This window comes from Passer domesticus, chromosome 5, assembly GCF_036417665.1.
Source record: "Passer domesticus isolate bPasDom1 chromosome 5, bPasDom1.hap1, whole genome shotgun sequence".
Taxonomy (NCBI): domain Eukaryota; kingdom Metazoa; phylum Chordata; class Aves; order Passeriformes; family Passeridae; genus Passer; species Passer domesticus.
Window position 1 is genome coordinate 54,255,587 of NC_087478.1, and position 14,431 is coordinate 54,270,017.

The following is a 14,431-nucleotide window of genomic DNA, read 5'->3' on the forward strand; positions in this document are numbered from 1 at the left end:
AGGCCGCACACGGCTTGGAGCAAGCTGGCCTAGTGCAAGGTGTCCCTGCCCTTGGCAGCAGGGTTGCAACAAGACCATTTCTAAGGACCCCTCCAAGGCAAGCTCCTCTGTGATTCTGTGATCACTGGGGCCGGGGGCAGCTGGGCTTGATTTCTTGGTTCTCATTAGAACCAGTGCAGCACTGCATATTTGGCTGACTTCAAGGAGACTCTTCACAAGCCCAGCTTCACAACTTTTTGACTTTTACCATGTTTACAGGTCTGCTTAAGATCAATAAAGTCTTGCACCATCCACGTTCTGGAATATTGTAGTTTATTGAATCAAGAGCAAAGCAGTTTCCAGGTTGCTACTCGTCAATGCACTAACTATAGAGCATCATGGTGTGTCCCCAGCAGTCAGAGACACCATCTATGGCTTTACTGCTACGTCAAAAACCATTCTTCTATGCAATAAAGAAGATGTAATAGTTATGTGTCTTACATATGTATCTCTTTTATGAAAATCTTTCCAGCTATCAATGTGCTAAGAGCATGAATACATATCACAACTTAGAGTGGCACTAAATATTGGCTATATTGTATTCTCTAAACAAAATTACATATTTGACTGTTTCTAATCTCATCACGATATAAGAGTTACATAATCAGTATTGTTGATATTATTTGATTTTATTATATTTTACTCTTACATATGGTAATTGTTACGCTTTCTTGAATATAATATGAATAGAGGGGATATATATATATATATATATATATATATATATATATATATCTATATATACACAAACTAAAAATCTAGACCTTTATATATACAAAATATCAGGTCAGCTGCAACACAGTTGCAGGTACAACGTTGACCTAATGTTTTCCCATGCGAGAACAAGGAGAAACAGCGTCCATTATCTGATCCCAAACACTGCCCAGGGATGGTGGAGTCTCTCTCCCAGAGACAGTCAAGAACCTTGATCGGAACGCAATCCTTTGTAGTGCACGGCGGGAAGACCTGGCTGGAGCAGCCCTGGATCAGTTGATACCACCAGTGGTCCTTTCAAACATTCCCTCATCTGGCATTCTGAGATCAGCATCTTTGCACAAGGTGAAGCTCTCAGAGGCAAAATGGACTCAAAGAAAGAGGTGGGAAAATAACAGCATTTTCCTCTTGCGTGGTCCTTGATCTTTGTAGCCAGCCTGGTCATCACTGGATGCAGTGCTGGGGAGAAATGATGAGACGACACTGCTGCTGTTGAGGGCATAGTGCTGCTACGCAGCGTTTTCCCTTCCCCCTCTGTAGCCCACATCGTAGCCTCTTTTCCCGTTTACTGAGAGCTGTTCTCTGCCACCACGTGTGAGCCTCACAAGCACAGCTCTGTGCAGGAGCAGCTCCTTCACTGTTCATTTTTAAGGATCCGTTTGAACCACTGGTGCAGATCCACGTACTGGCTCATGGCCTGGGAGTGGGCAACCGGATCCATCACCAGGTCATGGAAGAGATTGCACGACCCGGCCATTAGGACCTCTGGGGGCAAATGGATCCCCTCAGGAAGCCTCTGGTTGCCCACAATGAAGTGATTGAGGCGTCTCACTTCCACACACGTGCGCAGACTCTCGCTGATATCCATCAGCCGCCTCACAAAATGTCTCCTGCGCCACTGTGACACGGGTAAGACGCTCAGGATGTGCATGACGATGGTCTTCATGGTGTAGGTGGAGAAGCCTAAGCCCAGCTGAAGACGAGTGAAGAATTGCAGGCATTTCAGGTGCAAGCTGTCAGGGGGAGCCCGCCTGGCGATGTACCTGAAGAACTTCATCTCGGCCACGGCGTAGCTCTCCGGCCAGATTGTGCTTGAGGTGTGGGCTTGCCTAGGCTGACTGCTTGCAAAGACATCTGAGTTGCCTTGCCGCACCCCAAACAGCATCTCAATCTGGTAGCTTTCTGTGCCATTGGTCACCTTGAACCGGCAGGAGCGTCTGGAGGGCAGCAGCACTAAATGCCATTGGTGTGACTGAGGCAAAGCCGGCCAGATTGCTTTCACCAGCTGGTAGAACCAGCGAGCAGTTTTCTGCACATCCAGGTAGCAGCCCGTGCACAGGGTATCGAGGAGGCTGGGATCCTGACACCCCCTCAGCTCCTCCTCAGGGTGGTGCAGGAAGCATAGCGTGTTGTCATCCTGCTGCTCCCTCGTGCAGGTGCACTCCTGCTGCACGCGGATGTGGAAGTTCCTCAAGCGCCTCTGCCCTGCAGTGCCCAGCTCTAGGTGGAAGCTGTGTCCTCGGGGAGGTGTCATGGGTATGAGCACCTGGTACACAACATCCTGCTCACGGGGACTCCAACCTTCGAAGGCACTGCCCACCCCGATAGCTCCATGCAGCACTGGATAGAAACTGTCGGACAAGACCCGTCGAAAGTAATATGCAAAATGCTTCATCAAGGTTGTTGTCCACGCGCATCCTTTTTCCAGGTCCTGCTCAGGCCACTGTATGCGCTCCATTATGATTCTTCCAAAGTTATCGGCACGATCACGGTATTCTTCCGCTTCATTTCCAACATCATTGATGTTTGCTGCATTTGCAGCCTCATTGCCAACTTCATTTGCAGCAGCACCTTCTTCATTTGCAGCAGCACCTTCTTCATTTGCAGCAGCATTGTCGGCTTCCTGTGCATTGCCATCATCATTGTTGTTTTCCTCCCCATCCACGTCGTTGTCTCCTTCTTCTTCGTTTCCGACACCTTCTTCGTTTGCATCCACATTTTCCACTTCCTCTTCATATACATCATCACTTCCTTCTTCATGCTCCTGTCTCCTCAGGCTCCCTTTCCTCCACATATACCACAGTGCCAAGAGAAGGAGCAGGAGCCCAGCAAGAGCCCAGACGTGCCAGTGCTGCCAGGCAGGGCAGAGCAGATCTCCCCAGGCCCAGACACCCTGCTTCAGGGCCAGCTGCTCCACCTCCCGCTCCAGACGAATCCTCTCCTCTTCCTGGAGCTTGGCACGCACCTCCATTCGCAGACGTGTCGCCTTGTCCAAGCCATCACCCACGGGCTGTGGGTACTGGACTACACTTTGCAAGAGCAAGAGCCACAATACCCAGGTATCCATGGTCTGCAAGAGGATGGAGAGAGAAGGCCTTGAGAGAGGCTGTGAGGGAGGCAGCTGGCATTGGGGACAGCAGGGACGGGAATCCCAAGGATCTGGGAGCAGGAAGGACAGGACCCCAGAGAGCTGGCAAGAAGCCAGGCCTGTTCCGCTGCTCCAGCAGCTGCAGCAGCAGCAGCAGCAGCAGCAGCAGCAGCAGCAGCAGCAGCAGCAGCAGCACGGTGCCCTGCCCAAGGCTCTGCCATGAGGGGCTGTCCCTGCATGCAGGGGGAAAAGCCAACCCCGGGTGCAGCATTTCTGCCCCAGCCCTTGTCCCCAGCCCAGCCTCCCCGCCCCACGTGTGCACTCACCGCTTGCCCAAGCAATACAGGGCCAGCGTTACCTTGCTGGGGCCTTGTGTAGCTGCCCCCATTGTGACATGGCGTAATGATGTCAGGGACGGCACAGTACACCACAGCCAGCCCAGCCCCGCCCTTTGTCCCCACCCCAGCTCAGACTCTTGGAGGGGCCCTGGGGTGGCAGGGCCAGCCTTTCCGTGAATCTTCTTCAAAGAACTTCTCTTGGTCTTTCTCTTGTCTTTCTTATCAGCGGCCCTCCATTGGCAATCTCACAGATATCCATGGTGGAAGGCACCCTTGAGGATCATGGGGTCTAAAGCTTGACTCCGCACTGAGCTTCAGTTAAATCTCTGAGTCTATAAAAGGTGCACGTTGGTTTCAGGCTTGCTGCTTTTCTGAAGGATGAGCATGACAGCATCCTCTTGCTTCCCCACAACCACTTGTGTACCAGGCCTCTGGGAGAGCACTCATGTCTTCTGCTCCAGAAAGAGTTCCCCAGCACAATTACAAGATGTTCTGCAGTAGAAAGATGCATTTTGGGTCACCAGTTCCAGATACATTGATCTTTCTGTGCAGAAACAGGCACAGCTCCAAAGACTGCAGTGATGAACCGCCTTTGAAGAGTCACAGGCTGGTGCTGCTGGCCTTCCCCCTGCTTCCTACCCAAAAATGCTCAACCCCATCAGCACCATCAGTAAGCTCTAGACAGCTGGAACCCCCCCTTACATTGATGGTGACCCCAGCGCCTACCCTTCCCTTCCTGTCCCTTCTGCAGTGTTACAAATATATATAAAACGGAGGGAGCATATTAGCGGGGGCCATAGAGTCGGCAATTCGGGCAGTCTGTACCTTCCGAATACCGCAGGCAGTGGGAGAAGAAAGAGGGTGATGCACCTGGGAATTAGGATAAAAAAGGAAGCTTCGCCCTTGTCCTGAGTCTCAACAATTCCAGACACGCCATGGGAAATGTCCCTTGGCCTCTCCCTCTACTCCAGTAACATTACAGGACTCCTCTGTGTCTTTCCAGAATCCAACGGCTGGTGGTGTGAAGGTTTTTGCACACAGGGAGACACCCTTCTCCTTCAGTGCCCATTCTCCAGCTCTTCTCTGCTTTCTCACGCACCTAGAAGCCCGTGTCCTTGCCGCTGCACGGATCTCCCACGGCTCTCTGCCAGCCGCACTCCAGAGCTCCCAGCTCCAGCTGGCAGGGCCTCAGCGCCCGTCCTCTGCCCTCCTTTCCTGACGGCCACAGCAGGCCCTGCTTGCTGCCCTCATGGTGGCACTCCTGGCCCCAGTGCTCTCCAAGGCCTTCTGCGGGGGCACCTTCCTGCGGCCTTTCAGTCCCTGCGCTAGGCCCAGCAGAGACCTGAGAGGGGCTGTGGACAAGGGCCTGCTGGGACAGCACCAGGCCCAGTGGCTTCCCACTGACAGCGGGCAGGCTTGGGCTGGAGATGTGCAAGAAATTCTCGCCTCTCAGGCTGCTGAGGCCCTGGCCCGCGCTGCCCACAGCAGCTGTGGCTGCCCCATCGCTGGCCGTGTTCCACGCCAGGCCGCACACGGCTTGGAGCAAGCTGGCCTAGTGCAAGGTGTCCCTGCCCTTGGCAGCAGGGTTGCAACAAGACCATTTCTAAGGACCCCTCCAAGGCAAGCTCCTCTGTGATTCTGTGATCACTGGGGCCGGGGGCAGCTGGGCTTGATTTCTCATTAGAACCAGTGCAGCACTGCATATTTGGCTGACTTCAAGGAGACTCTTCACAAGCCCAGCTTCACAACTTTTTGACTTTTACCATGTTTACAGGTCTGCTTAAGATCAATAAAGTCTTGCACCATCCACGTTCTGGAATATTGTAGTTTATTGAATCAAGAGCAAAGCAGTTTCCAGGTTGCTACTCGTCAATGCACTAACTATAGAGCATCATGGTGTGTCCCCAGCAGTCAGAGACACCATCTATGGCTTTACTGCTACGTCAAAAACCATTCTTCTATGCAATAAAGAAGATGTAATAGTTATGTGTCTTACATATGTATCTCTTTTATGAAAATCTTTCCAGCTATCAATGTGCTAAGAGCATGAATACATATCACAACTTAGAGTGGCACTAAATATTGGCTATATTGTATTCTCTAAACAAAATTACATATTTGACTGTTTCTAATCATATATCATCACGATATAAGAGTTACATCATTGGTATTGTTGATATAATTGGTTTTTATTATATCTTACTCTTACATATGCTAATTGATATGCTTTCTTGCATATAATATGAATACAGGGGATATATATATCTATATAGATACAAATTAAAAATCTAGACCTTTATATATACAAAATATCAGGTCAGCTGCAACACAGTTGCAGGTACAATGCTGACCTAAAGTTTTCCCATGCAAGAACAAGGAGAAACACCATCCATTATCTGATCCCAAACACTGCCCAGGGATGGTGGAGTCTCTCTCCCAGAGACAGTCAAGAACCTTGATCGGAACGCAATCCTTTGTAGTGCACGGCGGGAAGACCTGGCTGGAGCAGCCCTGGATCAATTGATACCACCAGTGGTCCTTTCAAACATTCCCTCATCTGGCATTCTGAGTTCCCCAGCACAATTACAAGATGTTCTGCAGTAGAAAGATGCATTTTGGGTCACCAGTTCCAGATACATTGATCTTTCTGTGCAGAAACAGGCACAGCTCCAAAGACTGCAGTGATGAACCGCCTTTGAAGAGTCACAGGCTGGTGCTGCTGGCCTTCCCCCTGCTTCCTACCCAAAAATGCTCAACCCCATCAGCACCATCAGTAAGCTCTAGACAGCTGGAACACCCCCTTACATTGATGGTGACCCCAGCGCCTACCCTTCCCTTCCTGTCCCTTCTGCAGTGTTACAAATATATATAAAACGGAGGGAGAATATTAGAGGGGGCCATAGAGTCGGCAATTCGGGCAGTCTGTTCCTTCCGAATACCGCAGGCAGTGGGAGAAGAAAGAGGGTGATGCACCTGGGAATTAGGATAAAAAAGGAAGCTTCGCCCTTGTCCTGAGTCTCAACAATTCCAGACACGCCATGGGAAATGTCCCTTGGCCTCTCCCTCTACTCCAATAACATTACAGGACTCCTCTGTGTCTTTCCTGGATCCAACCGCTGGTGGTGTGAAGGTTTTTGCACACAGGGAGACACCCTTCTCCTTCAGTGCCCATTCTCCAGCTCTTCTCTGCTTTCTCACGCACCTAGAAGCCCGTGTCCTTGCTGCTGCACGGATCTCCCACGGCTCTCTGCCAGCCGCACTCCAGAGCTCCCAGCTCCAGCTGGCAGGGCCTCAGCGCCCGTCCTCTGCCCTCCTTTCCTGACGGCCACAGCAGGCCCTGCTTGCTGCCCTCATGGTGGCACTCCTGGCCCCAGTGCTCTCCAAGGCCTTCTGCGGGGGCACCTTCCTGCGGCCTTTCAGTCCCTGCGCTAGGCCCAGCAGAGACCTGAGAGGGGCTGTGGACAAGGGCCTGCTGGGACAGCACCAGGCCCAGTGGCTTCCCACTGACAGCGGGCAGGCTTGGGCTGGAGATGTGCAAGAAATTCTTGCCTCTCAGGCTGCTGAGGCCCTGGCCCGCGCTGCCCACAGCAGCTGTGGCTGCCCCATCGCTGGCCGTGTTCCACGCCAGGCCGCACACGGCTTGGAGCAAGCTGGCCTAGTGCAAGGTGTCCCTGCCCTTGGCAGCAGGGTTGCAACAAGACCATTTCTAAGGACCCCTCCAAGGCAAGCTCCTCTGTGATTCTGTGATCACTGGGGCCGGGGGCAGCTGGGCTTGATTTCTCATTAGAACCAGTGCAGCACTGCATATTTGGCTGACTTCAAGGAGACTCTTCACAAGCCCAGCTTCACAACTTTTTGACTTTTACCATGTTTACAGGTCTGCTTAAGATCAATAAAGTCTTGCACCATCCACGTTCTGGAATATTGTAGTTTATTGAATCAAGAGCAAAGCAGTTTCCAGGTTGCTACTCGTCAATGCACTAACTATAGAGCATCATGGTGTGTCCCCAGCAGTCAGAGACACCATCTATGGCTTTACTGCTACGTCAAAAACCATTCTTCTATGCAATAAAGAAGATGTAATAGTTATGTGTCTTACATATGTATCTCTTTTATGAAAATCTTTCCAGCTATCAATGTGCTAAGAGCATGAATACATATCACAACTTAGAGTGGCACTAAATATTGGCTATATTGTATTCTCTAAACAAAATTACATATTTGACTGTTTCTAATCATATATCATCACGATATAAGAGTTACATCATTGGTATTGTTGATATAATTGGTTTTTATTATATCTTACTCTTACATATGCTAATTGATATGCTTTCTTGCATATAATATGAATACAGGGGATATATATATCTATATAGATACAAATTAAAAATCTAGACCTTTATATATACAAAATATCAGGTCAGCTGCAACACAGTTGCAGGTACAATGCTGACCTAAAGTTTTCCCATGCAAGAACAAGGAGAAACACCATCCATTATCTGATCCCAAACACTGCCCAGGGATGGTGGAGTCTCTCTCCCAGAGACAGTCAAGAACCTTGATCGGAACGCAATCCTTTGTAGTGCACGGCGGGAAGACCTGGCTGGAGCAGCCCTGGATCAATTGATACCACCAGTGGTCCTTTCAAACATTCCCTCATCTGGCATTCTGAGTTCCCCAGCACAATTACAAGATGTTCTGCAGTAGAAAGATGCATTTTGGGTCACCAGTTCCAGATACATTGATCTTTCTGTGCAGAAACAGGCACAGCTCCAAAGACTGCAGTGATGAACCGCCTTTGAAGAGTCACAGGCTGGTGCTGCTGGCCTTCCCCCTGCTTCCTACCCAAAAATGCTCAACCCCATCAGCACCATCAGTAAGCTCTAGACAGCTGGAACACCCCCTTACATTGATGGTGACCCCAGCGCCTACCCTTCCCTTCCTGTCCCTTCTGCAGTGTTACAAATATATATAAAACGGAGGGAGAATATTAGAGGGGGCCATAGAGTCGGCAATTCGGGCAGTCTGTTCCTTCCGAATACCGCAGGCAGTGGGAGAAGAAAGAGGGTGATGCACCTGGGAATTAGGATAAAAAAGGAAGCTTCGCCCTTGTCCTGAGTCTCAACAATTCCAGACACGCCATGGGAAATGTCCCTTGGCCTCTCCCTCTACTCCAATAACATTACAGGACTCCTCTGTGTCTTTCCTGGATCCAACCGCTGGTGGTGTGAAGGTTTTTGCACACAGGGAGACACCCTTCTCCTTCAGTGCCCATTCTCCAGCTCTTCTCTGCTTTCTCACGCACCTAGAAGCCCGTGTCCTTGCTGCTGCACGGATCTCCCACGGCTCTCTGCCAGCCGCACTCCAGAGCTCCCAGCTCCAGCTGGCAGGGCCTCAGCGCCCGTCCTCTGCCCTCCTTTCCTGACGGCCACAGCAGGCCCTGCTTGCTGCCCTCATGGTGGCACTCCTGGCCCCAGTGCTCTCCAAGGCCTTCTGCGGGGGCACCTTCCTGCGGCCTTTCAGTCCCTGCGCTAGGCCCAGCAGAGACCTGAGAGGGGCTGTGGACAAGGGCCTGCTGGGACAGCACCAGGCCCAGTGGCTTCCCACTGACAGCGGGCAGGCTTGGGCTGGAGATGTGCAAGAAATTCTCGCCTCTCAGGCTGCTGAGGCCCTGGCCCGCGCTGCCCACAGCAGCTGTGGCTGCCCCATCGCTGGCCGTGTTCCACGCCAGGCCGCACACGGCTTGGAGCAAGCTGGCCTAGTGCAAGGTGTCCCTGCCCTTGGCAGCAGGGTTGCAACAAGACCATTTCTAAGGACCCCTCCAAGGCAAGCTCCTCTGTGATTCTGTGATCACTGGGGCCGGGGGCAGCTGGGCTTGATTTCTCATTAGAACCAGTGCAGCACTGCATATTTGGCTGACTTCAAGGAGACTCTTCACAAGCCCAGCTTCACAACTTTTTGACTTTTACCATGTTTACAGGTCTGCTTAAGATCAATAAAGTCTTGCACCATCCACGTTCTGGAATATTGTAGTTTATTGAATCAAGAGCAAAGCAGTTTCCAGGTTGCTACTCGTCAATGCACTAACTATAGAGCATCATGGTGTGTCCCCAGCAGTCAGAGACACCATCTATGGCTTTACTGCTACGTCAAAAACCATTCTTCTATGCAATAAAGAAGATGTAATAGTTATGTGTCTTACATATGTATCTCTTTTATGAAAATCTTTCCAGCTATCAATGTGCTAAGAGCATGAATACATATCACAACTTAGAGTGGCACTAAATATTGGCTATATTGTATTCTCTAAACAAAATTACATATTTGACTGTTTCTAATCATATATCATCACGATATAAGAGTTACATCATTGGTATTGTTGATATAATTGGTTTTTATTATATCTTACTCTTACATATGCTAATTGATATGCTTTCTTGCATATAATATGAATACAGGGGATATATATATCTATATATATATATATATATATATATATACACAAACTAAAAATCTAGACCTTTATATATACAAAATATCAGGTCAGCTGCAACACAGTTGCAGGTACAACGTTGACCTAATGTTTTCCCATGCGAGAACAAGGAGAAACAGCGTCCATTATCTGATCCCAAACACTGCCCAGGGATGGTGGAGTCTCTCTCCCAGAGACAGTCAAGAACCTTGATCGGAACGCAATCCTTTGTAGTGCACGGCGGGAAGACCTGGCTGGAGCAGCCCTGGATCAGTTGATACCACCAGTGGTCCTTTCAAACATTCCCTCATCTGGCATTCTGAGATCAGCATCTTTGCACAAGGTGAAGCTCTCAGAGGCAAAATGGACTCAAAGAAAGAGGTGGGAAAATAACAGCATTTTCCTCTTGCGTGGTCCTTGATCTTTGTAGCCAGCCTGGTCATCACTGGATGCAGTGCTGGGGAGAAATGATGAGACGACACTGCTGCTGTTGAGGGCATAGTGCTGCTACGCAGCGTTTTCCCTTCCCCCTCTGTAGCCCACATCGTAGCCTCTTTTCCCGTTTACTGAGAGCTGTTCTCTGCCACCACGTGTGAGCCTCACAAGCACAGCTCTGTGCAGGAGCAGCTCCTTCACTGTTCATTTTTAAGGATCCGTTTGAACCACTGGTGCAGATCCACGTACTGGCTCATGGCCTGGGAGTGGGCAACCGGATCCATCACCAGGTCATGGAAGAGATTGCACGACCCGGCCATTAGGACCTCTGGGGGCAAATGGATCCCCTCAGGAAGCCTCTGGTTGCCCACAATGAAGTGATTGAGGCGTCTCACTTCCACACACGTGCGCAGACTCTCGCTGATATCCATCAGCCGCCTCACAAAATGTCTCCTGCGCCACTGTGACACGGGTAAGACGCTCAGGATGTGCATGACGATGGTCTTCATGGTGTAGGTGGAGAAGCCTAAGCCCAGCTGAAGACGAGTGAAGAATTGCAGGCATTTCAGGTGCAAGCTGTCAGGGGGAGCCCGCCTGGCGATGTACCTGAAGAACTTCATCTCGGCCACGGCGTAGCTCTCCGGCCAGATTGTGCTTGAGGTGTGGGCTTGCCTAGGCTGACTGCTTGCAAAGACATCTGAGTTGCCTTGCCGCACCCCAAACAGCATCTCAATCTGGTAGCTTTCTGTGCCATTGGTCACCTTGAACCGGCAGGAGCATCTGGAGGGCAGCAGCACTAAATGCCATTGGTGTGACTGAGGCAAAGCCGGCCAGATTGCTTTCACCAGCTGGTAGAACCAGCGAGCAGTTTTCTGCACATCCAGGTAGCAGCCCGTGCACAGGGTATCGAGGAGGCTGGGATCCTGACACCCCCTCAGCTCCTCCTCAGGGTGGTGCAGGAAGCATAGCGTGTTGTCATCCTGCTGCTCCCTCGTGCAGGTGCACTCCTGCTGCACGCGGATGTGGAAGTTCCTCAAGCGCCTCTGCCCTGCAGTGCCCAGCTCTAGGTGGAAGCTGTGTCCTCGGGGAGGTGTCATGGGTATGAGCACCTGGTACACAACATCCTGCTCACGGGGACTCCAACCTTCGAAGGCACTGCCCACCCCGATAGCTCCATGCAGCACTGGATAGAAACTGTCGGACAAGACCCGTCGAAAGTAATATGCAAAATGCTTCATCAAGGTTGTTGTCCACGCGCATCCTTTTTCCAGGTCCTGCTCAGGCCACTGTATGCGCTCCATTATGATTCTTCCAAAGTTATCGGCACGATCACGGTATTCTTCCGCTTCATTTCCAACATCATTGATGTTTGCTGCATTTGCAGCCTCATTGCCAACTTCATTTGCAGCAGCACCTTCTTCATTTGCAGCAGCACCTTCTTCATTTGCAGCAGCATTGTCGGCTTCCTGTGCATTGCCATCATCATTGTTGTTTTCCTCCCCATCCACGTCGTTGTCTCCTTCTTCTTCGTTTCCGACACCTTCTTCGTTTGCATCCACATTTTCCACTTCCTCTTCATATACATCATCACTTCCTTCTTCATGCTCCTGTCTCCTCAGGCTCCCTTTCCTCCACATATACCACAGTGCCAAGAGAAGGAGCAGGAGCCCAGCAAGAGCCCAGACGTGCCAGTGCTGCCAGGCAGGGCAGAGCAGATCTCCCCAGGCCCAGACACCCTGCTTCAGGGCCAGCTGCTCCACCTCCCGCTCCAGACGAATCCTCTCCTCTTCCTGGAGCTTGGCACGCACCTCCATTCGCAGACGTGTCGCCTTGTCCAAGCCATCACCCACGGGCTGTGGGTACTGGACTACACTTTGCAAGAGCAAGAGCCACAATACCCAGGTATCCATGGTCTGCAAGAGGATGGAGAGAGAAGGCCTTGAGAGAGGCTGTGAGGGAGGCAGCTGGCATTGGGGACAGCAGGGACGGGAATCCCAAGGATCTGGGAGCAGGAAGGACAGGACCCCAGAGAGCTGGCAAGAAGCCAGGCCTGTTCCGCTGCTCCAGCAGCTGCAGCAGCAGCAGCAGCAGCAGCAGCAGCAGCAGCAGCAGCAGCAGCACGGTGCCCTGCCCAAGGCTCTGCCATGAGGGGCTGTCCCTGCATGCAGGGGGAAAAGCCAACCCCGGGTGCAGCATTTCTGCCCCAGCCCTTGTCCCCAGCCCAGCCTCCCCGCCCCACGTGTGCACTCACCGCTTGCCCAAGCAATACAGGGCCAGCGTTACCTTGCTGGGGCCTTGTGTAGCTGCCCCCATTGTGACATGGCGTAATGATGTCAGGGACGGCACAGTACACCACAGCCAGCCCAGCCCCGCCCTTTGTCCCCACCCCAGCTCAGACTCTTGGAGGGGCCCTGGGGTGGCAGGGCCAGCCTTTCCATGAATCTTCTTCAAAGAACTTCTCTTGGTCTTTCTCTTGTCTTTCTTATCAGCGGCCCTCCATTGGCAATCTCACAGATATCCATGGTGGAAGGCACCCTTGAGGATCATGGGGTCTAAAGCTTGACTCCGCACTGAGCTTCAGTTAAATCTCTGAGTCTATAAAAGGTGCAAGTTGGTTTCAGGCTTGCTGCTTTTCTGAAGGATGAGCATGACAGCATCCTCTTGCTTCCCCACAACCACTTGTGTACCAGGCCTCTGGGAGAGCACTCATGTCTTCTGCTCCAGAAAGAGTTCCCCAGCACAATTACAAGATGTTCTGCAGTAGAAAGATGCATTTTGGGTCACCAGTTCCAGATACATTGATCTTTCTGTGCAGAAACAGGCACAGCTCCAAAGACTGCAGTGATGAACCGCCTTTGAAGAGTCACAGGCTGGTGCTGCTGGCCTTCCCCCTGCTTCCTACCCAAAAATGCTCAACCCCATCAGCACCATCAGTAAGCTCTAGACAGCTGGAACCCCCCCTTACATTGATGGTGACCCCAGCGCCTACCCTTCCCTTCCTGTCCCTTCTGCAGTGTTACAAATATATATAAAACGGAGGGAGCATATTAGCAGGGGCCATAGAGTCGGCAATTCGGGCAGTCTGTACCTTCCGAATACCGCAGGCAGTGGGAGAAGAAAGAGGGTGATGCACCTGGGAATTAGGATAAAAAAGGAAGCTTCGCCCTTGTCCTGAGTCTCAACAATTCCAGACACGCCATGGGAAATGTCCCTTGGCCTCTCCCTCTACTCCAGTAACATTACAGGACTCCTCTGTGTCTTTCCAGAATCCAACGGCTGGTGGTGTGAAGGTTTTTGCACACAGGGAGACACCCTTCTCCTTCAGTGCCCATTCTCCAGCTCTTCTCTGCTTTCTCACGCACCTAGAAGCCCGTGTCCTTGCCGCTGCACGGATCTCCCACGGCTCTCTGCCAGCCGCACTCCAGAGCTCCCAGCTCCAGCTGGCAGGGCCTCAGCGCCCGTCCTCTGCCCTCCTTTCCTGACGGCCACAGCAGGCCCTGCTTGCTGCCTTCATGGTGGCACTCCTGGCCCCAGTGCTCTCCAAGGCCTTCTGCGGGGGCACCTTCCTGCGGCCTTTCAGTCCCTGCGCTAGGCCCAGCAGAGACCTGAGAGGGGCTGTGGACAAGGGCCTGCTGGGACAGCACCAGGCCCAGTGGCTTCCCACTGACAGCGGGCAGGCTTGGGCTGGAGATGTGCAAGAAATTCTCGCCTCTCAGGCTGCTGAGGCCCTGGCCCGCGCTGCCCACAGCAGCTGTGGCTGCCCCATCGCTGGCCGTGTTCCACGCCAGGCCGCACACGGCTTGGAGCAAGCTGGCCTAGTGCAAGGTGTCCCTGCCCTTGGCAGCAGGGTTGCAACAAGACCATTTCTAAGGACCCCTCCAAGGCAAGCTCCTCTGTGATTCTGTGATCACTGGGGCCGGGGGCAGCTGGGCTTGATTTCTCATTAGAACCAGTGCAGCACTGCATATTTGGCTGACTTCAAGGAGACTCTTCACAAGCCCAGCTTCACAACTTTTTGACTTTTACCATGTTTACAGGTCTGCTTAAGATCAATAAAGTCTTGCA

The 14,431-nt window shown here is 51.7% G+C and overlaps 1 protein-coding gene across 1 annotated transcript; it reads right to left on the reverse strand.

Moving 5' to 3' along the window:
* Positions 1-1,387: 1,387 nt before the first annotated feature.
* LOC135301453 (inositol 1,4,5-trisphosphate receptor-interacting protein-like 1) lies at positions 1,388-3,509 on the reverse strand. The gene is made up of 3 exons (XM_064421608.1): positions 3,448-3,509; positions 2,926-3,062; positions 1,388-2,814 (listed from the first exon to the last, which is right to left on the reverse strand). The coding sequence occupies exons 1-3, from the start codon at positions 3,507-3,509 to the stop codon at positions 1,388-1,390; spliced, it is 1,626 nt and encodes a 541-aa protein (XP_064277678.1).
* Between the last annotated feature and the right edge of the window lie 10,922 nt (positions 3,510-14,431).